General features: G+C 46.5%; 1 protein-coding gene across 1 annotated transcript in view; it reads right to left on the bottom strand.

Annotated features, from left to right (window-relative positions):
• LOC124043812 (kalirin-like) overlaps positions 1–27,833 on the bottom strand; it is a 291,619-nt gene that overhangs the window by 3,184 nt on the left and 260,602 nt on the right. The window contains 26 exon segments of the mRNA XM_046362792.1: positions 155–355; positions 543–621; positions 936–1,100; positions 1,675–1,806; positions 2,006–2,127; positions 2,330–2,347; positions 2,870–2,967; positions 2,969–3,015; positions 3,284–3,311; positions 4,745–4,804; positions 6,375–6,507; positions 9,319–9,575; positions 9,817–10,058; positions 10,427–10,598; positions 10,825–11,010; positions 11,777–11,854; positions 12,089–12,139; positions 12,277–12,369; positions 12,483–12,569; positions 12,812–12,881; positions 13,201–13,304; positions 13,964–14,030; positions 14,339–14,457; positions 15,160–15,255; positions 16,118–16,255; positions 19,206–19,477. Of these exon segments, the coding sequence (XP_046218748.1) occupies positions 155–355; positions 543–621; positions 936–1,100; positions 1,675–1,806; positions 2,006–2,127; positions 2,330–2,347; positions 2,870–2,967; positions 2,969–3,015; positions 3,284–3,311; positions 4,745–4,804; positions 6,375–6,507; positions 9,319–9,575; positions 9,817–10,058; positions 10,427–10,598; positions 10,825–11,010; positions 11,777–11,854; positions 12,089–12,139; positions 12,277–12,369; positions 12,483–12,569; positions 12,812–12,881; positions 13,201–13,304; positions 13,964–14,030; positions 14,339–14,457; positions 15,160–15,255; positions 16,118–16,255; positions 19,206–19,477 (3,115 nt within the window).

Raw genomic sequence — 27,833 nt, forward strand, 5'->3', positions numbered from 1 at the left:
CTCTTTCTCAATCGTATTGGAGGAGAAGGTCAAAGGTCCCTCCGCCCAGACCTTGTTCTCCAATGCATTTTGAGAAGGAGGACGAGGATTTACGAGGAATCGAGGAAAAGACTAATTGAGAATCAGCCCAAGGCCACAGCAGAAAGATCCTTACAGCTCGAAGACCAGCATGAGGGAGGTGGGGGACTCGTAGGTGTCGGTCAGAGCCACCAGCTGGGGATGCTGGACGTGGCATAAGATGTCCGCCTCGTGGGCTACCTGCTCCTTCTTCTGCATCTTCTTAGTGACGTACTTCACAGCCACCTCCTTCTTACTGGCCTTGTTCAGACACTTTCTCACTACAGAGAATCGGCCCCTGGAGAAAGGAGAGGAGTAGGAGAGTAGTTGTAATGCATGTCATTGCTGTACCTATACACTGGCTGCAGTTATAGCCTCGATGAGAATTTGTATTGACTTGTGTGAAAAATCCCAATACAAATACTTTGATTTTAAACCGTTTATGGTTAGCTACTTTAAAAGCGTGTAGGGGTGTGCAATTTTACCGTCCGATCTCACAAATTTCTGTGAAAGACGATTCAAAGTTGCCTTTCCACTGAATGCCCGTTCCATCATATGTGGAAGCTTAGAATAGAAAGAAAACAAATTGAATATTTTATGAGTCAATATTTACATCGTAGCTACATGTACACAGTAACATTTCCTCGAGGACCTCCCAAAAAAAAGCAAATGGTCCAAAAAAAGTTAAATGCCAATCGTAAGAATCCGCTTCCAAAATGGCACCCTATTTCCTTCACCGTGCCCTACTTTTGACCATAGGCCTCTGATCAAAATATGTGCACTATGTAAGGAATAGGGTGCCATTCGAGATGCATCCTGTCTAGGTATAGCCTTAGTCCCTCCCTGCTTGTAGTGTGAAGATGGAGAGTTTGACTCACTCCCGCTGGGCAGGGTCACCATGTTTGAGGGCTCGCTTGGCGGACTGATACCCCAGGGGTTACTGGCACTGACCCGGAACTGGTAGTGCCCCCCAGGAATGAGATCTTCAATTTTCACACACACATCTACTGTGGAGACCACCGACTGCTGCCATACCAGGGAGTCTGCAGAGAAGAGGATGAGAGGTTAGGTCATAGTTCAAAGATTACAGGTGACTGTCTGTAAGCTTATGATTTAGAAAGAGGAAGAGAGATGTAAGGTGAAATTGCTCTTAGATGTTGATCTTGGTTCAGTTTTCCTCACTAATGGTTAAAGATACACTATGCAAAAATCGCTGAATTCTGGTTAAAAAAATTATAGTTCACCTAATATTCAAGGAAATATAGTGTAGAGAATCATTGTACTATGTAAACTGCTCTCAAATATCTGTTCCATATCCAAAAATATTGTATGTTCAGCTGTTTGAAGCTGGTGTACACATCCCAAAGTAAAAGACGCAACAACAAAACATGAGAACAGGAAGCATAGGAAGTGCACATAGAACAGATCTACCACTTCTTAGACTTGCTTTCAATGAGAATGACAGATCTATAACACACATTTCTATGTGAATTTGGTCAGCCCGACCCAAAAGTTACGTATTGCAGCTTTAATGTTAAGATTTGGGGAGGCTGATCTTAGATCTGTACCTAGGGGAAACTTCACCCCAGAGCCAGAAGAGAGATGGGTCTACTGCACCTTCCTGCCTGTACTCCACTGTGTAGCTAGACACAGCACAGTTAGCTGAGCTGGCTGGGGGGAGCCAGTGGACGATCACTGCATTGCTACTGGCCTCCTGGGCCACTGGCCTCGCAGGTGCTGCTGGAATACCTGAAAACAGACATGAGCCCAACATCAGTCTCAATGGCCATGGAAGGCTAGCCTTGTGAAAGGAGCCTGATCTCACGGTAGCTCGCATTCTGAAGTGAAACGGGAGTGCAGTGGTCAGTCTGCTTGACCAAGTTGAGAAAGAGCAAATCGAAACTCCACCCGCATCCCTCCTTCCACGATTCATATCCCCTGTTCTCACCTTGTACTTTGATGGAGGCGGAGGAGGAGGCGGTGCCATGGTCGTTGACGGCCACACAGGTGTAGATGCCGGTGTCCTGGGGCATCAGGTTACAGATCTTGAGCAGAATGTCGCCCGTATCCCTGGAGACAAGGACAGAGAACAAGCGAGCAGGTGTAATTGGTTTGCCGAGAATAGAACATGACCTTTCTCGCCCGAAACGAAATAAGCCACATTGGTATCTGTTTTTCCTGATCGCGCGTTTTACTGAGCTCCATCTAAAGTTCATGTTATTCCTCCAGCAACATGTGTTTAGTCTACCAAATGGCAGCCTATTTCTGACACACTGTATATAGTGCACTACTTTTGACCAGAGCCCTAGAGTTCACTACTGGTCAAAAGTAGTGGACTCTTTCGGGAATGGAACCATTTGGGATGCAGACAATGGATTTACCATGGGATTAGGCCACAGACATTACCTTTAAGCAATTATGTCAGACAATGTTTAATTCATCCAATAGGAAGATAATACTGTCTTTGGAGATGTCTAACTGTCTTGCCAGAGACAGTTCTGTAAATCTCACTTCCTGCTCTCACTAGGTTTGAGGAATTTGGGTATGCGCTTCCATTTCTTAGTCAGAATCAGAGGTCGGATGCCGCCGGGTGGGGGGAAGACGTCAGAGGACAGGCTTATAGTACTGGTTGGAATGGAATAAATGAAACCGTTCCATTTCTCCTATTCCCGCCATTACTATCAGTCTGTCCTCTGACGTCTTCCTCCGCGGATCCCCACTGGCGGCATCCGACCTCTGATTTTCTTGTGATCATCAAGACCATATTTTGAACTAGAAACCATAGTTCCTCTACCTAATGTTTATGGTGAACCTGCTGTTGTTGACAAGCGGGCTCTGATCGGGTCCTTTCAGGGTGATGTTGGGTTTGGGACGTCCACACACTTTGCAGCACAGGACCACCGTCTCCCCCGAATGCACATGTCACATCCGCTAGTGAGACCAGGAACTCTGGAGCCACTATATATACATTAACCACACAGCAGTGTCAGCTAACCACACCACATGATTCTAATCAGCAAGTATATACGCTACGTCCTAAACGGCACCCTACACAGTGCACTACTTTTGACACGGGCCCATAGGGCTCAGGTCAAAAGTGGTGCACTATTTAGGGATTAGGGTGCCATATGAGACGCAGGTGTGACATATCAGTAATTAAATTATTATTGATTTCACGCTTCAGCATTTAAAATGTAAGCGTTTATGTTCTGATAGTTCATCTTACCTTCTTGTATAAAATTGGGATTCATTATCTGCAAAGATAAGGCATGGCTGTTAGGCAATGTGAATGAACTATACTGTTGAAGTTTGAATTATGAACTGTTTTGCTATTTCAAAATTGAAACTTAACAGTCAATACAAACATACATACCTCAGAGTTCTGTGTCACTATTTTGTGTACTACCATTTACAAATGAGTTGCAATGTAGGAGTGCTATACTAGGGCATCGTACCCCACATATATATGTGGCATTTAGGCATTTGGGGTGTCTTTAAAAGATCTTCTGAACCCATTTGAACAAAATGAAAACAAGGCACGCAATCACCAGGGGATCCCTCAAAAAATGAAGAGAGGTCAGGAGTAACATGCTTAAGGGGGTTTGTGTGAGAGGCTTCGTCACATTCACAAACCTAACCATCCCTGGGAGAGATGTAGTATTTCAGCGCAGGAACACTAGGCTGCAGTAATGGTCCATGGAAACCACACGGCTTCCATGGGCTCTTCCCCAGAAGAGAAAAAATGGCACATAGAGCAGCTAGCTAAACTAGCCAATGAAGTGTATTATTTTGCAATCAAAAAAGCGTGGACATCTTTACTACAAGCCTGTTGAGGTCAAGTCTGTCGAAGCTAACAGGAGGTTGTTTTTCAATGACAACGACCAGGAATTGGAACTGAGGAACTACAGCAATTGGATTGATAATAATACATGGCATTTAGGAGAGGCTTTCATCCAACGTGACTTACAGTAGTGCGTGCATACAATTTCATATGGGTGGCCCCTGCATGAATCGAACCCACAATCCTAGTGTTGCAAGCGCCATGCTCTACCAACCGAGCCACACAGGACCGAGCAAGCTTTGAGAGGGGGGGGGCAAGCTTCTTTAGTTTACTATGAACCCCATTAGCTGTTGCACATGCAGCAGCTGCTCCTTCCTGTGGTCAACAGGCTATACAGGAGTTACAATGACGCATGTGAGCACAATACATATTTTCAAAGAAAAATAGGTATTTTTAACATCTTTTGCTCATGTGTTCCAGGTGCTTACCTGGTGTATTAATACAGTGCACCAATCAGTGGCAAATGCATTTACAAACTCCACCCACGGCCTCTCTGAGGCCGGCACCAGACAATCCTATCAAACAAAGAAGCAGGAACAAAAACATCCCTGTTGGTTCTCGCGGAGGATGAAACCATACTCAAAATGGCAACTGGTCCACCCACTGCAGACCCATTGAATTGAACGGGGGAAGCCTGTTCTAGTGATTCTATTTCTGTGGAGAAAATAAAATTTAAAAAAGCTAGTGCAGCTAACGGAACATGTGGAACCTGGTCGTTTTGTAGAAAGCTCCCGACCACAGTGAAAAACTCCTGTGATGCTGTGTGTCGTTTCCTCTTGCTTAGACGTAGCTACAGAAACTCAACTGGGCAGCATGCATGCATGACAGATCGGCGTGTGCTTCTACCTCCATGCTAGTTTTGGGGAGTTCATCATCGCAATCTGACTCCTCTGAGCTGTTTGACTCCTGAAGTGTGGGATAAGAGAAAGCAAAATTAGAGCTGTTACAAAAGGCCCTGGTGGTCCCCAAGCTGGAGGCGCAGTCAGGATTCTAATGTGTGTATGGGTTGTTGACATAGGATTTGTGCTTACTAGTAAGTGTGGTGCTAAAGACAGAGAATCCGTCTCGTGTGCCTGAATTCCAAATACTCCCCAAGCACAGTAGATCTGAAAGGATTGGATAGATACACCTACAATGTAAATAAATCATTGTTCTATCTAGGAGTGCCTTTGGGGATAAGGGCTGAAGGTCCAATCCAGCATATTGTATGTGGGAGGGCTTGGATGTAAGGAAATACAAAAAAAAGAAGAAAAAAAAGAGGGAATCTGTAAAGAAGAGTTGCTTGGGAACCACTGAGCCGGAGGTAAAGATGCTTAAATATGGACATATTGTATGAGCTGGGAAATGAACCAATTATGCAAAGACAAAATCATAGAAATTATAGTGCTGACACCTGAAACGATGCAATCGAACACAACATGATTGATGACACACAAATAGCAGTCAGTGACATTTCATTATAGGTGCATGTTTCATTTAAAAAGTTTCTATTTCATGTACGGGGGGGTGTAACGACAGTGGCATAAATCGTCAAACAGTGGCGAGGACGAAACCTGCAGGCAAACTTAAAGTGAAATGTATCCAATGGACAACATTGACAAGTTAAAAACAATCTACAATCTACTCTTTAACATGCTTCAAATGGAAAGATGTAATTGACAAATTATAAACCAATCTACTCTTTAACACGCTTCAAATGAAAGATGGATCAGCAGACTCAGCATCGTATGGACTTGATGGGGGGGTTTATTTTAAAATGCTCTGCTAGTATATATTGATACAGAAATGTAAATGTAGTATGAGATCCAGTTTCAGTATGTTTTCACTGAAACACAACACCTTATGGTTTGTGTAGTTAATACCTGCATGCTAAACCCATGAATGAGGGCTTGTTTTCGTTTAGGTCACAGGTCAATGGGCTCCAGGACATATGTTGTCAAAATGGTGGTTTCACACTGTTATGTCAATAAAGTCATACATTTGTACGAAAACTAAAGTTATCTTAAAGGTGGACTCAGCGATACGATGTAGGTGCAGAAAGTAAACAGCATAGTGGGTCAATTTCCGCAATAACTAAGAGCGTTGAAGTGAGAGGCTAAGCTTCTCCGCCGTTTTGGTCTGGTGGCTCCCACACTGTAAGAGTGCGAGGCGAACCCGTGCGCGAGCAGATACTGGGTGTGACTGTGTGAGAGCGAAGTCGGACATCTCGCTCATCTCAATATCTGCGGTACTGCTGGTGGAAACGTGATTTCGCTGAGTCTACCTTTTAACCAAAAGCAAAATTGCCACAGACAGAGAAGTCACTTGAGTCATTAGTGTCATGCATAAGGGGAGAGCAGACGGTGTAGTTAGAGATGGATTATCATAGTGTTTCAGTGTCGGAGATTATTAACGTCACGAGTCACAACACACAGGCGAGGGAGTGGCAGCCGAGGACACAGAACACCCATCTCCGTAGACAGCCCCGCTTACTCACTTTGACAGTGACCTTGGTGCTGAGAATCTCCTTGGGCTTACGGAGTCCATTCTCAACCTTTGCATCCCCCAAGCCACTGCTACCCTTCTCCACTCGCTTTCTCGAGCGCAGGGTATTCCATGAAAGAGATTTCCTGTTGTGCCAAGAAATGTACCAGTCAAATCCAGGCTTACACACACATACACTGAGGGCAGAGGTGCAGGGAGGATTGAGTGGGGCTATCCAACTTGATTGAAATCAACTCAAAAGACTGGGAGAAAAAGAGGCGAGAGAAAGAAAGACAAAACGTATTTCATTTGGAACAGAATTTTCAACTAGAGAAACAAACGTTAAATGTTTATGTCATGGTACATTAGAAATTCAGGCCCACAAAGCGGCGAAGAAAGCTCCTCTATACGCTACCATACCTTTGATTCTCTTACACCATAGTGGACAGACAATTTGTGTCAACGCAGCCTAGCGTGTTTGGGCATAAGAGGTCTTTGCCAACCATTCCGTGGCTCTACTTTGTCATGAGACTTTCAATGGCGCCGCCGTGTAAACAACAAACCTTTTGTCGAGGGCCGGTGTGGTTAGTAGAAAAATGAGAACAAGCAGTCTCCTACATCAGACAACGTCAACGAAAAGGGGTAGAAAGAAACAAACAAAATCATGTATAAAAAGTGCATACACCAGTGTGCTTTTGAAGTACTCCTAACCTCATCACTCTTGTGTGAGAAAATAGATCTCAGAAGTGGGTGTTTGTGAACGTATTTATACAACACCAGGACATTTCCACGAGAAGAAAAGCCACAAATGAAATGTTTTATTGGATTTTTTTACAAATTGAAATCAACATGATAAAAAAATAACAGGTTGAACTGATCTCACTGTTATTTTATGCTCAATGTGAGATAAGCAGGGAGTCGAGGTCTCGCGCTGTAAGAGCAAATGGTCAGCGGAGAAACATGCGGTTTGACTGCGGGGTAGTGATGCGCGGTTGACCCATAACCCGCAGTCACCGTGGTTTTGGGCTTTTGGGGACGGGGAGAAAACAAAAATCACATCGATCCACAGATGCGAAAAGGACAATGTCGGAGTTGAATTCAATAAGAGAAAAGCTGCTAGACGGAGAGTTGAAAATAAAGAGAAGGGAGGGCCAGAAAAGTCACGTTTGGGAGAGATTTGGTGACGTGGTAAAAGTGGACGATAAGCAGTTCCGACTTATGTGTGACGTTTGTGAGGCGCTGTACAAATTCGACAGTCACAAGACGTTGGAGTTCAAATAGGCCTCTGGCACGTCAAGGGAACTGGACACTGACTTTAGGTCTATAACCTCTCGCATAATATTAACTCCTGCAGAATTAAGAATTTCTTGCAGTATAAATCATATACCAAATGTAGGCAAAATTTTGACTCGGGAACAGGAGTAGAGAAATATGATTTATTTCTTTCAGAATTTTGAGAGAATGTGAATGTGCAGTGAGATACAGTGTGTAGAGATGCTATCTTTAGTATTTCAAAACACATAAAATATGCATCCGAGCCAAACCGAAAACTTATCAGAAACATGTTGGGTCGTTTTCATAGCTTTCTATTTCCTTACAAGTGTTCATACCGATGTCATTTGGACATTTTTGCACAGACATCTTTCCAATTTGTTTTTTGTTATTGAGTTCTCTCCCCGATAAGCAGACGACAGGAAACTTTACCGACGTCAACAAGATTGAAGCATTCATTTGATCGATTTATTACATTCTGGTGAGAAAGGGTTTACTTAGTCTTCTAGGGCGACATATAATGACAAGAGAGAAGCTGCATGTATCTAATTATAGACAAGTTGACTAATAAACAGCCTATCAAAATGTCAGAAATTATAAGCAGAAACATATGTAAATCAGCATAGCCGCAGGAAGTAGGGGTGCTGAAAAATTGGAATAAAAAAAAACAATATTAATAATGAAAATAAATGGCAAATTTCTATTTTTAACAAAAGTAGTGCACTGGGCCTGCACTAGTTCTATATTAGCGGGCTAGGGTCAATTGCGGGCCTCAGATTTTCACCTTATCACATATAGTTGGGCAGTTGCTGATGGGTTATTAGCAATTGCGGGCTGGGAAAACAAACAGCTGACCCGGACAGCACTAGTGCAGTGTCATAGTATTTACCAATATTAACAATGTAACTGATCTTCTAAACGCAAAACAAGTTCAACTTATGTTGCCTTGCAAACTACTCATGTCAAAATGGTATTTTACATATTTAAAATACATTTAAAATTATTAGTCAGACTACAAGTACAATGATGAACATTGTGACTATAATTATATTGCACAACCTGACTTCATTAATATGGATTCTCTTAAATAGTGCAAAATACATTTTACAGGAATGTACTGGAGAGAGCGCATCAGTAAACAAAACAAATTAACTTTTTTTACAGTAAACTGCCAACATATCTGATAATATTAAACAAATAAAATATGAAGAAAAAAAAAATTAACACAAAAATAACAAAAACCACAATCTGTACAAATTGCCATAGACAATAACAAACTTTCTCCACTTGGAGAAATAGGCCCCAGTCCATCAAAAGGCCTTTCTTTTTTTCAAAACATGTAAAGTAAAAAAACGTGTGTTAGAAACAGAAATCAAAGCCCAGACCAGTCAGTTCCACATTGATGTAAGACTTTCTCGGTGCGTCTTCTCTACATGAAGCCATGATTCTCTAAAGTCCTTTTACTCTTTTCAGAGAATTACTCATTAAGCCTTTACATATATTAACAAAGAAAATAAGGAGAAAAAAATGACCCCTGTTGTCGTCCAACAGTTCCGAGTTAGTTCCCATAATGGGGGTTGGCGGTGTGTGTGTGTGTGGGGGGGGGGATTGGAGCAGATTCAACTTTCACCTCATCCAATAAGAGCAGCTCTGTGGGGGTGGGGGCGAGGCTGAGGGACACTTACTTGATGCTTGCGTCAGCAGTACTGTCTTTGAGCGTTTTAGTGAGGGGGCCCAGGATGTGGCCTGGGACCCAGCCCTCGGCCGCAGGGGACTGGCTGTTGGCGGGCCGGTACACTAGGTACATGTTCTGCTGGTTGGTGGCCATGATCTGCACCACCTCGCCCTGGATCACACAGATCTCATTCTCCTTCAGTGCACTGTAGTCCTGGGTCACCATCATGGTGGAGGACATGCCGTTACATCCAATGCCGTCATGCTGCTAGGGAGGGGTGGGGATGGGGATAGGGTGGGAGAGGAGAGGAGAGGAAGATAGATTGTATTATGACAGGGGAAATCAACATTGATACAAACCTGTATGCACATTCAAATAACATGAGTCATTACATACATTGACTCAATTCCTTAACTTCAGTACTTCTTGTCTGCGAGTTCGAAGTAAACAAAGTTTCAACATCTCCCGTTGAAATGTAAAACTAGGGCAGACAACAGACCGGGCTCACCCTCGCGGAGTCATAGCGTTCGCTGTGTTTCATGGGGTCAAAGCAGGAGCTGCCGTTGGAGGTAGATAGTTTGAGAGGAGTTGGGGTCCTTCCCGGTCCTGCCAGGGGGGGCTTCTCTGCCCCCACAGAGGAGGAGGAGAGGGGCCTGCTGTTGGAACTGGGGGGCCGACTGCCCGACGGGTTTCTGGTGAGGGATTGGGAACAACCCTTCTCCTTGTGGTACTCAATGGGAGACTGCAGGGCTGTGTTGATAGTCCAATGCCACACACAATCAATAAACGAAAAGTGCGTATTCTGTGTTAGACGAATGAGGACCATGATAGAGGTGAAAACAGTATAACTCTAGTGTTGAGGTTGTAGTTATGACTAAATGGGTTTTGATCTAACTATTGACAATAACGCTCGGGTTGCAAAATTCATTTCCCAGGTTTTCCAGAAATCTTAGTTAGAAGACTGTTTGAATCAGGAGCTAAAAAGCATGGAATCCGGAATCCTCCTACTAGGGTTTCTGGAAAAACATCTGGGGATCTTGGGAAAATTACCGGAATCTTGCAACCCTAGATTTAGCTAATGAAGGTAGAGGCGTATGTCAGACAGGAAGTTCTCTCACCAGACAGGAAGTTGCTCTGGGCATCCAGGACCTGGCTGACATGTTGGACCCACACCTGCTTGATGTCCAGGTTGGCCGCCTGCAGGGTGAATCGCTCGGCCGAGCCTCGACACGACAGCACAAACTTACAAGGGTCGTTGTCCACATGCTCCTCCAAGCCCAGGTAGCTCACCTGTCACAATGAAACACAAGAACGCTAGCTCAACACCGCTCAATTCAACAACAACGCTATGTGTGTGGTCTTTTCTATGGACTCCGCACTTTATAATGTTCTAAAACCCTGCTTTCAAACCAAAATGTCTCCGGGGGCTGGATTGAATGCAACAGTAGGACATTGCCTAAATGTTTCTGCTCCATGATGTCCCAATAGCATTCACTGTTGTTTTGACATTACTTGCCTTGATGCTCTTCTTGAACTGGTAGCCTGGGGTGGACGAGCCCTTGCGGAGGAGCTCGCTGAAGATGACGATCTGCTCAAAGAGGAAGACCCTGCGCTCCTTGCTGCGCGACAACACTCCTGTGTCCTGTTCCGTTACAAAGAACGTCTCCTGCTGCAGCAGTTTACCCTGGCTGGTCAGCTTACCCTGTGGGACGGGGAGAGAGCGCGCACGTGCCGAACACACACAGGATCAGTTACGACTCAACATCTATCAACGCCAAGGAAAGAAGCAGAGTCAGCCACGCCCCCTAGTCTGTCTGTCAACACTTCGGCATTACCCAGTCTACCAGCCCCTTCTCTCATCACCACGGTCATATAGCTTACAGCAGACCATTGTACTGGATCTAAGACCAGGGTGTTGCATCTCAAATGGAACCTTATTGCATATTTAAGTGCACTACTTTTGACTAGGGCCTAATAGGGCTCTGGTCAAAAGTAGTGCACTATATAGGGAATAGGATGGCCATCCAGGCCATTGGCAAACACAGTGCTTTAATCTCGCCACCGTTGCAGCAGGCTAGGCAAATCTTCGCTTAATTCAGAGGTCAGAGATTTCACGTAGTCGGAGTGTCATCAAAGTGACCTTTGACTACGCCCGTGTGGAAGAACAGACAGACCAAGCCATGACCTGCTGGAGCTAAATAGTCCAATAACACAGCTTCATGAGTCATTTCACATTTTTCACAAACTGAGCACGGATTGCAAACAATCCTAAAATCATAGCCGATCCCGGTACTAACTTCCTGAACATGTATGCCATAACAAACGCAATTATACCACACCTCTTGATCGGCGGCGCTATTTGTTTCCTATTTTAAAGCACATGCTTTTATTGACTCCCTGGAAAACAGTGGTGGTTGTTACCGAGTGGAATATCCTGGCTAAATTGAATGACACTAAATGTACAGCACCTCATAGCCTTGTAGTCTGCCAAGATTCATCATGTCATTGCAGAGCTTGGGGACCTGGGACATTAAACCAACTGCCTTCTGTAAAAAACACATTGAGATTGGTGTGAGCGGTGACATTGATACAGCAGTGCTGATGGACACACGAAACATCAATTAGGGTTACAAAATTCCAGGGACTTCCTGGTCGAAAGATTCCTGGAATCAGGAGGATTCCCTGTCCCCCCCCACCCCCCTCTGGTAAACGAGGTATTTTGGGAAAGCTACTGGAATTTTGGCAACCTATAGACAACAATCGCAAATCGCTTCTGTTACCTCCATCTCTTGGCAATCTAGTCCTGCTTTGGAACTATACTTTAAGAAGTCCTGAAAAAAAAGAAAAGGTTGTGTGTAATCAATAGGGCATTGAGGGAAAAAAACTCCATTAGTTTCAGGTAATTATATCGAAGGGCATGTCTTATAGGGATTACTTGTACTCCAGGAATTTAGCGTTGTAGTCTTACCTTTAGAAGCAGCTGATACTTGGTAATTCTCTGAATTGGCTTTATGAGGAAGTCACTTATGCCAAGTCTTGAGCTGACCTCTTGCTGTACGCCCTAAAGTAGAATTAAATGCAATTAGCATTAGGCATATTTACAACGCAAAGAAAATATGACACAAAGTTGTTCTCAGACTACTCGAGAATTCTCAAAAGTGTCGTACGGCTCACCTCGAAGAACGTGTCGTACTCGGCGACAATGAATTCAGACTTGGGCTTGTTCTGGCAGTAAACCACATACATGTGTAGTCGCCTCTCCTGCATAACAGAAAAATAATATTAGCATCTTTCCTCTCGTTTATTTTTCCAGGTCAAACGGTTGAAAAATGTCAAAATGATCTTTTTCGCTCTGACTTCTCTTCCACTTCTTCTGAATAATCATTTTTGACCCACATAAGTCACCTATGGTTGTTGAAGGCGTCTACCTTGAAGTTCTACCGCGGCCATTGTCACGTACCGTCACACATACCGAACAACAAAAGGGGACCCCACTCACGTACATGTTTGATGAAAAGCTCGGGAAGGTGCTCGTTGTCTTCGAGACATTTCTCCAGCTCACCCACAAAAAAACTGTGGGAGGAAACGTTCTCTCAGTCACTCTGATAGGGCAATGAGGCAAGCCAAAATAGTGCTAAACCACATGAGGAGTGACCTGGTTTGGTCTTCTAGACCTAATGACAACACAATCCAGTTATGGGAGGTTTCTGGCTGGTCAACGTGTTCAATTCTCCCCAATATTACAAATATACACAATGTACGTCCCAGGTGGCACCTTATTCCCTATACAGCACACTACTGTTGACCGGGGCCCATAAGGGGTATGGTTAAAAGTAGTGCACTACATAGGGAACCATTTTGGGACTCAGACAAGTCAGGAGACCAGACTTACTCTTTGTGCCAGTCGTAGATCTGGTGAATATTCCCGAAAACGATTTTGTCTTTTCCTTTCATATCTTCAGGGACTCCCTTATCCTCGATCGTCTTCATGAACCCCTTAAAGACAGGAGGGGGAAAAACCCAGAGCGAATTAAGGTCATGGACTCTAAGACAGGAAACATGAGTCAGATATTGATCAGCATTGTGAGACTAGCATGCAGTGGCAAAATAAAATAGGATGGATAAATATGGTTGAACTCATGGGCCGCATCCCAAATGGCACCATACTCTCTATTTAGTACACGCTATAGGGAATAGGGTGCCATTTGGTACTCAGCCCTGGATGTGAGAAAACCCCCTACGCACTTATCTCAATATGTGATCTCAAACCCAACCAGATAATCAAATTATGTTTCCTGAGTTGGGTATGTAAATACAGTCACAAAATCGGGGAGCCTCTCTGTGACTTTGACAGAAATACCAAAGAACACAAGGTAAACAGGACGACAACAAGGACATAGCCCAACACTTGGGATGTGTCCATAAAAGCACACTATTCCCTATATACAGCAGTGCACTGGTCAAGCGTTGTGCACTAAATAGGGAAAGGGGTGCCATTTGGGACAAAGACAGAGATTTCTGAATTGTCAAACTAGAGCAGTGAGTGGTCACATTCTCCACTGTTACTAAGACATGCCTCTCTCTCTCATGCTCATTCCCCACTATTGAGGCTGAATAGCCCCCCCCCCGCTAGGACGAGATTCTTGTCAACTCACCTCCACTACAATCCCCAAGTCCTTGACATAGTCCTTCTCAGTCTGCACCAGCTCATTGAGGACAAACCTGAGGAAAAGGACATGTGTGCTTAGTGACCTGAATACACACAGGAGGCAGCAGGATGAACCACCTATAAATGCAGTATAAGAAGAATATAATAGCTTTATTGTTCCTATGAGGGAACTTGTTTTCTGAGTGGTTGAAAGAAAAATGATATATATATATATATATATATAAACAGAGTAGGTTAAACAGTAGACCCGCTAGGTGTCCTTCTGAGTGTTACACATGTAACCAAACAGAGGACAGGAAGACCACATCAGAGCCATGAGTGTGTGTGCTATATGACAGAGGCTACGCTACACGTCACTTACATGCGTCCGCGCAGAGCTTTGGCCTTCTGGTCCATTTCAGGGTTCCTGGGCAGGGCTGGGCTGGTCTGTTCCGGAGGGGTCAAAGTGGTGAAGCTGGGGTAGGCACCTGGCTCCAGATTCTAACACAGGAGAGACAGAGGATATGAAGCTAAGAAGTCACAGTCATACAGTCCACTGCTGTGACACAGGGAGAGGGAGCCAAAGGAGAAGAGATCCCCCTCCGCTTAACCAATGAGCTGCCAAATCGAAATAAGTCTAAAACAGTCTGTATTGTACTCTTTCGGGAAATGGTTCCGCGTGTACAAAGCTGAAAGAGAGTCTTAAAACGAATCGGAGTGCATCGAAACATTGCCAAATGCAGAACATTCATAAAGGAAGCTACTGTGCAGCAGACGCTTGGAACCTTATCACATCATCGGCCACCTGACGTCATACTACTCATCTGATCTGTATGTGGCAAGACTGCCCGTGCCCCAAATGGTACCCGATTCCCTGTCCAGTGCACTACTTTTGACACGAGCCTTATCAAAAGTAGGGCGCTAAATAGGGGATAGGGTGCTGTTTGGGACTCAAACGGTGTCCTATCCTCCACATTCAGAAAGGAAGATATTTGCAAACTTGCCCTATAACATGAACATGCAGCTCCTAGTCAACGTGACGTGGTTAGTGGCGTTTCAAAAGCGGAAGTTAGAAGGAGTGGATGACGTCAAGCGGACGAGAGTGTTAGCGCGTAGATTGTCACCGACTTAGTGTGCAAAGTGAGTGTGCAGAAATGGCAATTGCTCAGTGCCGTTTTGTATTTCTTCACCTTCTGAACTTACCATCTTAGTTTGGACCAACTTTTCTATTGCACTGACCAGCTCCGCAGCGCTGGGGACATCGGCAGAGCCCTGACGCGCAGCAAGCAATGCGGAGGACTGCAAGGCACAGTTTAGGAGGAAGGGAAGGAGAGAGGGAGGTAGGGCGCGTTAGCAGCAGGGAGGATGAGGAAGAGGAGGAGAGCGGGAATAGAGACAGAGAGACAAAAGGTGGTTATTAGATAAGAGCTTAGTCAAGACCCAGCTACAAAAGACAAGCTTTAGTGGAGCAACGTGAGGTGCTGTTGGAATTATACACAAGCTACATCAGTTAGTAGTAGGCCCGGGCACATTTCAGTGCCAACGTGTACGTCCCAAATGACACCCTACATTGTAGGTCACTACTTTTGACCAGGGCCCCATAGGGTGCCATTTGGGACAAAGAGGTGGGGTGGGCTCTGTGTGTGAGAGAGTGAAAGTGAGAGAGTGAAAGTCAAGTGAGAGAGTGAAAGTGCAACAGTGTGTGTGTTAGTCAGTCACGTCACACACAGGGAAGCAGCTCTTCCAGCTGCAAATAATAATACACATAATGCTTCCCATTCAGCAGACACGGATTCAGCTGCAGACACATCTGGTAGTTAGTGGCATGGTGTTGCATAGTACACATAGGCAGCAGAGGAAAGGGAAGTGGAGGGGGCTGCAGGTGGACACATCTTAGGAGCCTGTGCTGAGAGACATAGCAGATTTTGGAGATCAATAAGGCTGTTAACCTGAAGGGAAGACGTCCATTAACCGGAGGGAAGGCTAAGCGAAGTCTGTGTCCCAAAATAGCCCACTATCACCCTACAGTGCCCTTTGGACCCAGGTCAAAAGTATTGAATAGGGTGCCATTTTGGACGCATCCGAGAAAATGATGAGCGAGTAGACTTAAAGGGTCAGAAGAGGTAATACAGTGTCATAGTGTGGGGGTGCCATGCCATACCTTCTCCTCCTGGGATGAGGGGTCCTTGATTATCTCCATGGGGGGTGGCAGGGGGGTGTGCGAGTCATCCTCGGGCTCCTCCTCTCCTCCGCTCTGCATTCCAGAGGACTTGGACAGGGTGCGCTCCTTCCTGCACCTCTGTAGGGAGAGAAGGGTAGAGAGGGTAAAGTCCGGGCGGAGCGGGAGGGGTTAACGTGGGTCATTGTCCCGGAGTTCACCGGGGGGTGTCCTGCTCCATCACAGTGCCTCTCTTTGTCTCAACATCACACTGGGTGCTACACAGCCACCAGCCAGAAAGTCACTGGAGGCCAAATGGCACCCTATTCCCTATGTAGGGCACAACTTTTGACCAGAATTAGTGCACTACATAGGGAATAGGGTGCCTTTCTAATCACAAATCATGTGGAATACATCTGTGACCATTCCTTTAGGATTTTTATCATGGGGCTGTGCGAGGAATGAGAACAAGGAATCTACTTTTCTGTTACTGTGAAATTATACTGTAGCGACATGACCTTTCTTTCTTGACCCCCTTTTTCTCTCCAATTTTGTGGTATCCGATTGGTTGTTACAGTCTTGTTCCATCGCTGCAACTCCCGTACGGACTCGGGAGAGGTGAAGGTCAAGAGCCATGCGTCCTCCGAAACAAGATCCTGCCAAGCCGCACTGCTTCTTGACAAACTGCTCGCTTAACCCGGAAGCCAGCCACACCAAGGGGTCGGCGGAAACGCCATACAGCTGGCAACCGTGTCAGCTTGCATGCGCCCTGCCCATCACAGGAGTCGCTAGAGCACGATGGGACAAGGACATCCCGGCCGGCCAAACCCTCTCCTAACCCAGACGACGCTGGGCCAATTGTGCACCGCCTGATGGGTCTACCGGTCACGGCCGGCCGGCCGGCGACACAGCCCAGGATCGAACCCGGGTCGGCAGTGACATCTCAAATGCTGCCTTAGACCACTGCGCCACTCGGGAGGCAGGGCATATCTTTTTGGTTGGCATCTAAAACATTTACATGCAGCAGTTGCTAAAGTACAGCACAATATTGCTCTGCTATCCATCAACCAAATGAGTAAGAAGAAATAGACTACCTGCACTGACAAAAATTCTCTCTACTTTTCCTCATGCACAGAGATGCTTGTAATTGCTCAAATTTGCTTGAAATTAGTTGACACTGAAATTGATTCAGAAGGATGCCAATAGTTCATGACTTGTGATGAAACCAGAATTGCACCCTGCAGAATGATCCCTTTGTTATTGGGGATGTGTCCCAATAATACTAAACTCTACGAAAGAAACAGCCCTTTCTCAGGACCCTATCTTTCAAATATAATTCGTAAAAATCTAAATAACTTCAAAGATCTTCATTGTAAAGGGTTTAAACACTTCTTCCCATGATTGTTCAATGAACCATAAACAAATAATGAACATGCACCTGTGGAACGGTCGTTAAGACACTAACAGCTTACAGACGGTAGGCAATTAAGGTCACAGTTATGAAAATGTAGGACCCCAAAAGAGGCCTTTCTACTGACTCTGAAAACATCAAAAGAAATATGCCCGTGGTCCCTGCTCATCTGCGTAAACGTGCCTTAGGCATGCTGCAAGGAGGCAGGAGGACTGGAGGTGTGGCCAGGGCAATAAATTGCAATGTCCGTACTGTGAGACGCCTAAGTCAGTGCTACAGGGAGACAGGGTGGACAGCTGATCGTCCTCGCAGTGGCAGAACACGTGTAACAACACCTGCACAGGATCGGTACATCCGAACATCACACCTGTGCGACAGGTACAGGATGGCAACAACAACTGCCCGAGTTACACCAGGAACGCACAATCCTTCCATCAGTGCTCAGACTGTCCACAATAGGCTGAGAGAGGCTGGACTGTGGGCTTGTAAGCCTGTAAGGCAGGTCATCACCAGACATCACCGGCAACAACGTCGCCTATAGGCACAAATCCACCATCGCTGGACCAGACATGACTGGCAAAAAGTGCTCTTCACTGACAAGTCGCGTTTTTGTCTCACCAGAGGTGATGGTCGGATTCCCGTTTATCGTCGAAGGAATGAGCGTTACACCAAGGCGTGTACTCTGGAGCGGGATCGATTTGGAGTTGGAGGGTCCATCGTGGTCTGGGGCGGTATGTCACAGTATCATCGGACTGAGCTTGTTGTCATTGCAGGCAATCTCAATTCTGTGCATTACAGGGAAGACATCCTCCTTCCTCATGTGGTACCCTTCCTGCAGGATCTTCCTGACATGAGCACGTCTGGGACCAATTGGATCTGAGGATGAGGGCTTGGGCCATTCCCCCCAGAAATGTCCGGGAATTTGCAGGTGCCTTGGTGGAAGAGTGGGGTAACATCTCACAGAAAGAACTGGCAAATCTGGTGCAGTCCATGAGGAGTAAATGCACTGCAGTACTTAATGCAACTGGTGGCCACACCAGATACTGACTGTTACTTTTGATTTTGACCTCTCCCCTTTGTTCAGGGGCACATTATTCCATTTCTGTTAGTCACATGTTCAGTTTCTGTCTCAGTTGTTAAATCTTGTTATGTTCATACAAATATTTACACATCTTAAGTTTGTTGAAAATAAATGCAGTCGACAGTGAGGACTTTTATTTTTTGCTGAGTTTACTTTTGATGAGGGCCCATAGGGGTCTGGTCAAAAGTAGTGCAATATAGGGAATAGGGTGTAGATATGTCATAAGATAACAGCTTATACTTTAGCCTTGGGAAATTGCTCCTCTATCGATGGGAGGATTTTCTTCTTTGGGGGAGGGGGGGGGGGGGATCTCTTCCAAACCATTGCCTGAACTGTACTTCTAAATATGATCCATTCACTTAAAACCCTTTGTTAAACGAAGAGCATGAAAGAACCACAACTCCCCCAGATAGTGTATTCCCACAACATGTGACCTTTAAAAGGGGCAATTCGTGATTCAAAGAACTGTGATGGACATGTCCTTTAGAAACCAATTACTGCATGTTACAGAGACACGGTGGAGAGGAGAGCAAAAGGGGGAGAGGGAGATGCGGCAGAGACCAGGAGACGCGGTGGAGAGGAGTCAGGACGCTCATTACCTCGTCTACGCTCCCGTCGTGCAGGGAGCTCTCAGGCGGCCCCAGGTCGATGCTCTTGCGGCCGTCCCTCTTCTTGTGCTTGCTGGGGAACTTCTTGACGCTGCTGCCATGGCTGAGGCGACGCACAGGGCTGGTCAGCCACTTCTTCAGGGTGTTGCCCGAGCGCTTCGGTCCCGGAGAGCTGGACTGGATGGAGCTCAGGGAGGCCTGGGACTGCAGGTTGGCCACCGACTCGGTCTTCGCTCCTTCGGGCCCGCTGACCGAGTAGTTCTCTGGAAAGGGAGGAGGCAAACAGCATTTTAGACTTCCGAATTCACCCTGGCCGACATTCTGCCAGACACACACACCTTTAGAGTACCTAAGTACCCAGCAGGAGCTTCAATTCAGGCATTTCTCCTTGGCTCTGTGTGCGTCCCAAATGGCACCCTATTCCCTATCTAGCGCATTACTTTTAGCCTGGGCCTATAGGAAATAGGGTGCCCTTTTGAATGCGGACCCTTTGGTACTGTACTAACTAGAGTGATGTCCCTTGTCGCCTGACGTATACTAACAAAAGCTTCTTTTTTTAACCCATTACTTCCCAAAAACATAGGGTGAGCAAACAAGGTCGTGCGTTTATCGACATTGCTGAATGGCAGACTGCATGAACGAGGTCAACCCAGTGATCAACATTGGCCAGTGTAATACAGCTACTGCTCCGGACTTTATTGTCCCCACGGGGAAATTGTGTTGCAGTGTCATGTACACATTCAAAGTGGCGTTTAAAATGCTAGGTCGGAATGCAAGTCATTCGTACACCAACATTGCTCAATTTAGGATGCTACTGTACAGGAATGCAAGTCACACAGTGTTCTTTCTCACCTGGTCTCCCAAAGGATCATTTCACGAGGCGCCTAAGATTCACAACACGTCTCCTTCTATTTCTACAAACGGGACCTGTAGGTAAATGTTAAAAGCGGCTGCCCCCGTCCATTGGGATCAAAAATAGCTCGATACTAAAGGAAACATTTGGCCAAGCCATTGAGATGAAAGGGGGGGGGGGGGTAGGTTTGTGCTGTGGGGGAGGGCCTCTGTTGACCAGGCCAGCCAGGTCAAACAACTCACAAGTCTGCAGTAAAAAGCTGACAGTGTCCATGCTGTTATCAGCAGGCTGGGGAGATATTTGCTGCTACGGTCAGCCCTATTGTGGCAAACAAAAGAGGGAGGATAGCGCAAATATCCCGCTTCTCTGTGAAACATGGTATCTTTCTCTCTCTCTCTTTGCCATTTCTCTCTCACTCTTTCCCTCTCACTGGACTGACCTAGACTTCATTTCCCATCTATTTGAGGCAATGTGGGAAAGTATGACAGTGCTATCCACAATGACAGCGGACTACATGTTCGGGCCCTGTACTAGAAGAATCTCAGTCCTGCTTATCGTGCAACTCCGTTTGCATAGATATTGCACTATCCCGAAAATGGCATTAGAGGTGTTGAGTGAAGCTGTGAAATGAAGCATGAAATCCTAAGTCCTGAAATATGTTTACATAAAATGGGGAATGTATGGATTATGGAGCAACTGGAAAGCAGTTATGGGGCAGACAGTGGCATCTGTCTAATACTAATAGGTTCATTCCAAAGGGTTAACAGTTCATGAGTTCCAACAGCCTCCATTCATTCCAAAGCGGTCCTCATTGCACGGAACCCAAATGGCACCCTATTCCCTATATAGTGCACTATTCTAAGCCAGAGCCCCAGTGTAGTGCACCATAAAGAGAACAGGTTGCCATTTGGGATGCATGCATTGAAAGTAAAGTGTAGCGTGTGGGGCTGCTGACTAGCTGCCTTTTGTGCTAGATGACTCATTACAGGGAAGTGACCTTGAGGAGAATCATGTGGACCAAGCCTGTAGTTAGATATTGTAAAGTAGAACAACTCAGCAACCCAGAGCCATATCAGAGCACCAGCCACAATCTCTCCCCGAGGAGACAGTGAATAACAGGGCAGTGAGGGGGGGGGGGGTGGTAGTCCTCTGTAGCTCCGTTGGTAGAAATACCCGGATGTAGACAGCTTAGTCTGTCGAAATGTTGGCTTGTTAGGTTATTCAGTTATTGAATCAGAGCTCCTAGAGTGTGCGGCTCTCCTTTTCTTTTTCAAGTGTTCTACTCCGCTAGCCATCACCTGGCCTAAACCGGTGTTCTACTCCGCTAGCCATCACCTGGCCTAAACCGGTGTTCTACTGCGCTAGCCAGCACCTGGCCTAAACCGGTGTTCTACTGCGCTAGCCAGCACCTGGCCTAAACCGGTGTTCTACTCCGCTAGCCAGCACCTGGCCTAAACCGGTGTTCTACTCCGCTAGCCAGCACCTGGCCTAAACCGGTGTTCTACTCCGCTAGCCAGCACCTGGCCTAAACCGGTGTTCTACTCCGCTAGCCAGCACCTGGCCTAAACCGGTGTTCTACTCCGCTAGCCAGCACCTGGCCTAAACCGGTGTTCTACTGCGCTAGCCAGCTCCTGGCCTAAACCGGTGTTCTACTGCGCTAGCCAGCACCTGGCCTAAACAGGTGTTCTACTCCGCTAGCCAGCACCTGGCCTAAACAGGTGTTCTACTCCGCTAGCCAGCAGCACCTGGCCTAAACCGGTGTTCTACTCCGCTAGCCAGCAGCACCTGGCCTAAACCGGTGTTCTACTCCGCTAGCCAGCAGCACCTGGCCTAAACCGGTGTTCTACTCCGCTAGCCAGCAGCACCTGGCCTAAACCGGTGTTCTACTCCGCTAGCCAGCAGCACCTGGCCTAAACCGGTGTTCTACTCCGCCAGCCAGCAGCACCTGGCCTAAACCGGTGTTCTAGCCAGCACTCCGCTAGCCAGCAGCACCTGGCCTAAACCGGTGTTCTACTAGCCAGCACCTGGCCTAAACCGGTGCCAGCCAGCACCTGGCCTAAACCGGTGTTCTACTCCGCTAGCCAGCAGCACCTGGCCTAAACCGGTGTTCTACTCCGCTAGCCAGCACCTGGCCTAAACCGGTGTTCTACTCCGCTAGCCAGCACCTGGCCTAAACCGGTGTTCTACTCCGCTAGCCAGCACCTGGCCTAAACCGGTGTTCTACTCCGGTGCTAGCCAGCACCTGGCCTAAACCGGTGTTCTACTCCCGCTAGCCAGCACCTGGCCTAAACCGGTGTTCTACTCCGCTAGCCAGCACCTGGCCTAAACCGGTGTTCTACTCCGCTAGCCAGCACCTGGCCTAAACCGGTGTTCTACTCCGCTAGCCAGCACCTGGCCTAAACCGGTGTTCTACTCCGCTAGCCAGCACCTGGCCTAAACCGGTGTTCTACTCCGCTAGCCAGCACCTGGCCTAAACCGGTGTTCTACTCCGCTAGCCAGCACCTGGCCTAAAGCCAGCACCTGGCCTAAACCGGTGTTCTACTCCGCTAGCCAGCACCTGGCCTAAACCGGTGTTCTACTCCGCTAGCCAGCACCTGGCCTAAACCGGTGTTCTACTCCGCTAGCCAGCACCTGGCCTAAACCGGTGTTCTACTCCGCTAGCCAGCACCTGGCCTAAACCGGTGTTCTACTCCGCTAGCCAGCACCTGGCCTAAACCGGTGCCAGCACCTGGCCTAAACCGGTGTTCTACTCCGCTAGCCAGCACCTGGCCTAAACCGGTGTTCTACTCCGCTAGCCAGCACCTGGCCTAAACCGGTGTTCTACTCCGCTAGCCAGCACCTGGCCTAAACCGGTGTTCTACTCCGCTAGCCAGCACCTGGCCTAAACCGGTGTTCTACTCTAGCCAGCACCTGGCCTAAACCGGTGCTAGCCAGCACCTGGCCTAAACAGTGTGTTCTAAACAGGTGTTCTCCGCTAGCCAGCACCTGGCCTAAACAGGTGTTCTACTCCGCTAGCCAGCACCTGGCCTAAACAGGTGTTCTACTCCGCTAGCCAGCACCTGGCCTAAACAGGTGTTCTACTCCGCTAGCCAGCACCTGGCCTAAACAGGTGTTCTACTCCTCTAGCCAGCACCTGGCCTAAACAGGTGTTCTACTCCACTAGCCACACCTGGCCTAAATAGGTGTGTGTTTCTTTCACCTCCAGAAACTGAAATAGTGAAATGAGGAATAGTGACAAAAAAAAGAAGAAAAACAGGAGAAATAAAATGGCACAGATGGCTGCCTGCTGAAATGCACTTTGTGGAGCAGCGCGTCACACTTAGACTTGATGACAACAGCAGGCATGTGCTGGAAAAATGGTCTCTCTCTCTCATTAGGCCCTGCTCTGTGTGCACATGGCCTATGTCCCAAATGGCACCCTGTATATTGCACTACTTTTGACCAGGGCCCACAGGGATGCCCAAACTTAGTGCACTACATAGGAACCAATTGGGACGCAAACCGGGTCCTCTTAAGCGCCTTCATTTCCCATCTCGCCAGATTAATGGCTGCCCTGACAGAGGGATCATATTCTCATTCCTCACCCTGCTGTCTCACTGTTACCTAGTTCTGATGCAGAATCTGCATGCTCTATCACAGGCCTTCTGTTTACACTGGAAACAACCACTAGGAATACTCCCTCCAAACCACAAAGGGGGATTCAAACCGAGGGAAATATTTCGCAATAAGATATTGGAGATGGACAGTCGTCAGGGTTATATCATGACTCCACAACGTGAAATGAAATACATTTGTAAATGTTGGTGACCCATATAAATGTGGTTTCATGACTTTTTGGACATTTTTATGTTCGGATACCACTGCAGAAGTTAAACTGTCTGTCTAAAATGTTTGCGTCGGTTATTATCGCAGGGCGTGAACAGAGTATAATATTTCCATGTCACCAAACAGTGGTTCAGTTATGTGATATAGAGCCACAGTCCCACACAATGGAAACCTGTGGAATGACCTCGAGTCAATTTCCCAGTCTCAGCTACAGAATGCCCGAAAGACGAAAAGCGGAGAGATTTCCCCCACAATTCACTGAAAGATTCTCTTCGCCTCAGTGCAGTGTCCCAATGACTTGAACCGATTTCTAACTGAGCCAGAGTCCACAATAGCCTGCCGAAGAAGGGTAGTATTAGAGCAGGCCGGCAGCTGGAGCAATGTGAGAGGTAAAATTCCCTTAGATGTTTCCCGTTGAGGACCAATGGCAGCCTAGCTTGTGGCAGGCAGCTACACAAGCAGACCAGTCTGCACCTCGGTCAGTGTAGGGAGCGGCACGGACGAAGAGGGAGAAAGAAGAGGTGGTGTTCGTCTATATTCCTTCTACAGACCTTATCTAATAATAGTTTTCCAATGACTACCTGTCCTGATATGTGGTGTCAAATATGTAGCAAAACAGGTTCTTAGTACAGACCCGTAAGCCTACATTTAAAGACGCGTACAGTGTGGAAAGTCCCACCGGTGGAAGTATTAATTAGTAGTCATTAAATAAACTGAAGACCATGAGGAGTGTCTGTTCCGAAACGAGTTGAATTAGCCTGAACCGTCGACGCCTTTACACAAGGCACCGCACAGCTATCTAAGCAAAACGTGTTCACAGAACGTCCCCGCAATCTGCCTTTGTTATTCCACGTGCTATATAAACCACATCCTATCTCCTGTAAACTTCCTGAAACCATGGCGTGGCTGCATCCAATATGGCACCCAGTCTGTGACAGAGATGTCCTGTCAGCAACGGAACAAGTCAGTAGAAGCTGTTCTATCAGGTGTCTTTATCAGGGTGTCTCTCCGTGAGGTGTTGGCTATGTCACAGTTCTTCACTGTGGTGACTCGTAGGACGTCCTCAGACTTCCGGCAAAGAAAAAGGGTAGTCCTTGTCTGGGTGCAACCGAACAAAGGTATCGTGCTTTTCCTGACTGGGTACAGACAGTGTTACGTGGACCATCTTATACCCGTAACACGGGCCCCATTAAGGAAAAGCAGGACAGGTCTGTTTGGTTGCACACAAGCATGGAATTGACCTTTTTCTTTTCTGGAAGTTCACTATGTGTCATTTTTATCATCTGGAACGATCGCACTCCACGCATAGTGCATTTGGAAAGTATTTAAAACCCCTTGACATGTTCCACATTTTGTTACGTTATAGCCTTATTCTAAAATGGATTCAATGATTACTTTCTCCCCTCATCACACAATAACACATAATGATAAAGTGAAAAAATATATATATGTTTTTTGCAGATTTATAGAAAATATAAACAGAAACACCATATTTACATAAGTATTCAGACACTTTGCTATGAGACTCGAGGTGCATGCTGTTTCTATTGATTATCCTTGAGTTGTTTCTACAACTTGGAGTCCACCTATGGTATATTATAATTGATTGGACACGGTTTGGAAAGGTACACACCCGTCTATTTAAGGTCCCACAAGCCATGAGGTCAAAGGAATTGTCCGCAGAGCTCCGAGACAGGGTGGTGTCGAGGCACAGATCTGGGGAATGGTACCAAAACATGTTTGCAGCATTGAAGGTCCCCATGAACACAATGGCCTTCATCATTCTTAAAAATGGAAGAAGTTTGGAACCACCAAGACTCTTCGTAGAGCTGGCCGCCTGGCCAAACTGAGCAATCGAGGGAGAAAGGCCTTGGTCAGGGAAGTGACCAAGAACCTGATGGTAAATATGACAGAGCTCCAGAGTTTCTCTGTGGAGATGGGAGAACCTTCCAGAATGACAACCATATTTGCAGCTCTCCAGGGCTTTATGGGCTTTATGGTGGAGTGGCCAGGCAGAAGCCACTCCTCAGTAAAAGGCACATGACACCCCGCTTGGAGTTTGCCAAAAGGTACCTAAAGGACTCTCAGACCATAAGAAACGAGATTCTCTGGTCTGATGAAACCAAGATTGAACTCTTTGGCCTGAATGCTAAGCGTCACGTCTGGAGAAAACCTGGCACCATCCCAACGGTGAAGCATGGTGGTGGCAGCATCAGGCTGTGGGGATGTTTTTCAGAGTCAGGGACTGGTAGAGTAGTCAGGATCAAGGGAAAGATGAATGGAGCAAAGTACAGAGAGATCCTTTATGGAAAACCTGCTCCAGAGCACTCAGGACCTCAGACTGGGGCAAAGGTTTACCTTCCAACAGGACAATGACCCTAAGCACACAGCCAAGACAATGCAAGAGTGGCTATGGGACAAGTCTCTGGGACAAGCTCTTGAGTGGCCCAGCCAAAGCCCAGACCTGAACCTGATCAAACATCTCGAGAGACCCCTGAAAATAGCTGTGCAGCGACGCTCCCCATCCAACCTGAAAGAGCTTGAGAGAATCTGCAGAGAAGAATGGGAGAAACTCCCCAAATACAGCTGTGCCAAGCTTGTAGCGTCATACCCAAGAAGAATCGAGGCTGTAATCGCTGCCAAAGGGGCTTCAACAAAGTACTGAGTAAAGGGTCTGAATACTTATGTAAATGTGATCTCAGTGTTTTATATTAAATAAATGTGCAAACATTTCTAAAAACCTGTTTTTGTTTTGTCATTATGGGGTACTGTGTGTAGATTGATGAGGGAAAACAACTATTTAATCCATTTTCGAATAAGGCTGTAATGTAACAAAATGTGGAAAAATGTCAAGCGGCCTGAATACTTTCCAAATGCACCGTATCCGAAGAGTTTTCAATTCTCTCAGTGCGGTTCACAATCTGCAAGACCAGCTTCCATTCGCTGAACGAGCAAAACGTGAAACCCCTAAAAGGATATAAAAACGACAACAAGAGCACCAATAACCCAGACATTGGATACAAACGATGAAAACATCCTCTTTGTTAACTTGCAGGGCAACAATTACAAGGAGAGAGGCATCCCATCCACACCGACAACCCTCCCCTAAGAGTCATCTTCAAAGAAACTTGCAGTAATGCTTCAGACGAAAGGGGAATTGTGGCTAATTTGGTCTTCAAAAAGACTCCAGCGGCGTTACAATCTACCCTCAACGAGAATCTGGGTTAAGGGAGAAAAATCGGACTCCTATATTATGACGCATTGTTGACAGACATACCGTAACAGAAGTGTTGAAAATGAAATGGAAACGAAACCCATGACATTTGTAACACTTAATAACAAGTATGTTACATAATGCACAGTTATGAATTCAATGTTTATGAATGGGAGCCGTCTGTGCAGAGGCAGTGACTACCATAATGCAGTCCTGCTCAGATCCCCTGACGGCATCTCCAAATCGCTATTATTCATCCTCTGGTCCAAAATATAACCTACTTTTGACACAGCTTCATCCTCATCCTCTTCTATGAAGACAGCACAATGACACAATAGCACACAATGGCAGTTATTGCCAGTGCAGGAGCAATTTCTCTTACCGTTCACAGCCCGGCGATACACTATATGACCAATAGTCTGTGGACACCTGCTCGTCGAACATCTCATTCCAAAATAATGGGCATTAATATAGAGTTGGTTCTCCCTTTGCTACTATAACAGCCTCCACTCTTCTGGGAAGGCTTTCCACTAGATGTTGGAACATTGCTGGGGGGACTCGCTTTCATTCAGCCACAAGAGCATTAGTGAGATCGGGCACTGATGTTGGGCGATTAGGCCTGGCACGCAGTCGGCGTTTCGTATTCGAAAGGGTTGAGGTCAGGGATCTGTGCAGGCCAGTCAAGTTCATCCACACCGATCTTAACAAACCATTTCTGTATGGACCT

This window comes from Oncorhynchus gorbuscha, linkage group LG09 (genome assembly GCF_021184085.1).
Source record: "Oncorhynchus gorbuscha isolate QuinsamMale2020 ecotype Even-year linkage group LG09, OgorEven_v1.0, whole genome shotgun sequence".
Lineage (NCBI taxonomy): Eukaryota > Metazoa > Chordata > Actinopteri > Salmoniformes > Salmonidae > Oncorhynchus > Oncorhynchus gorbuscha.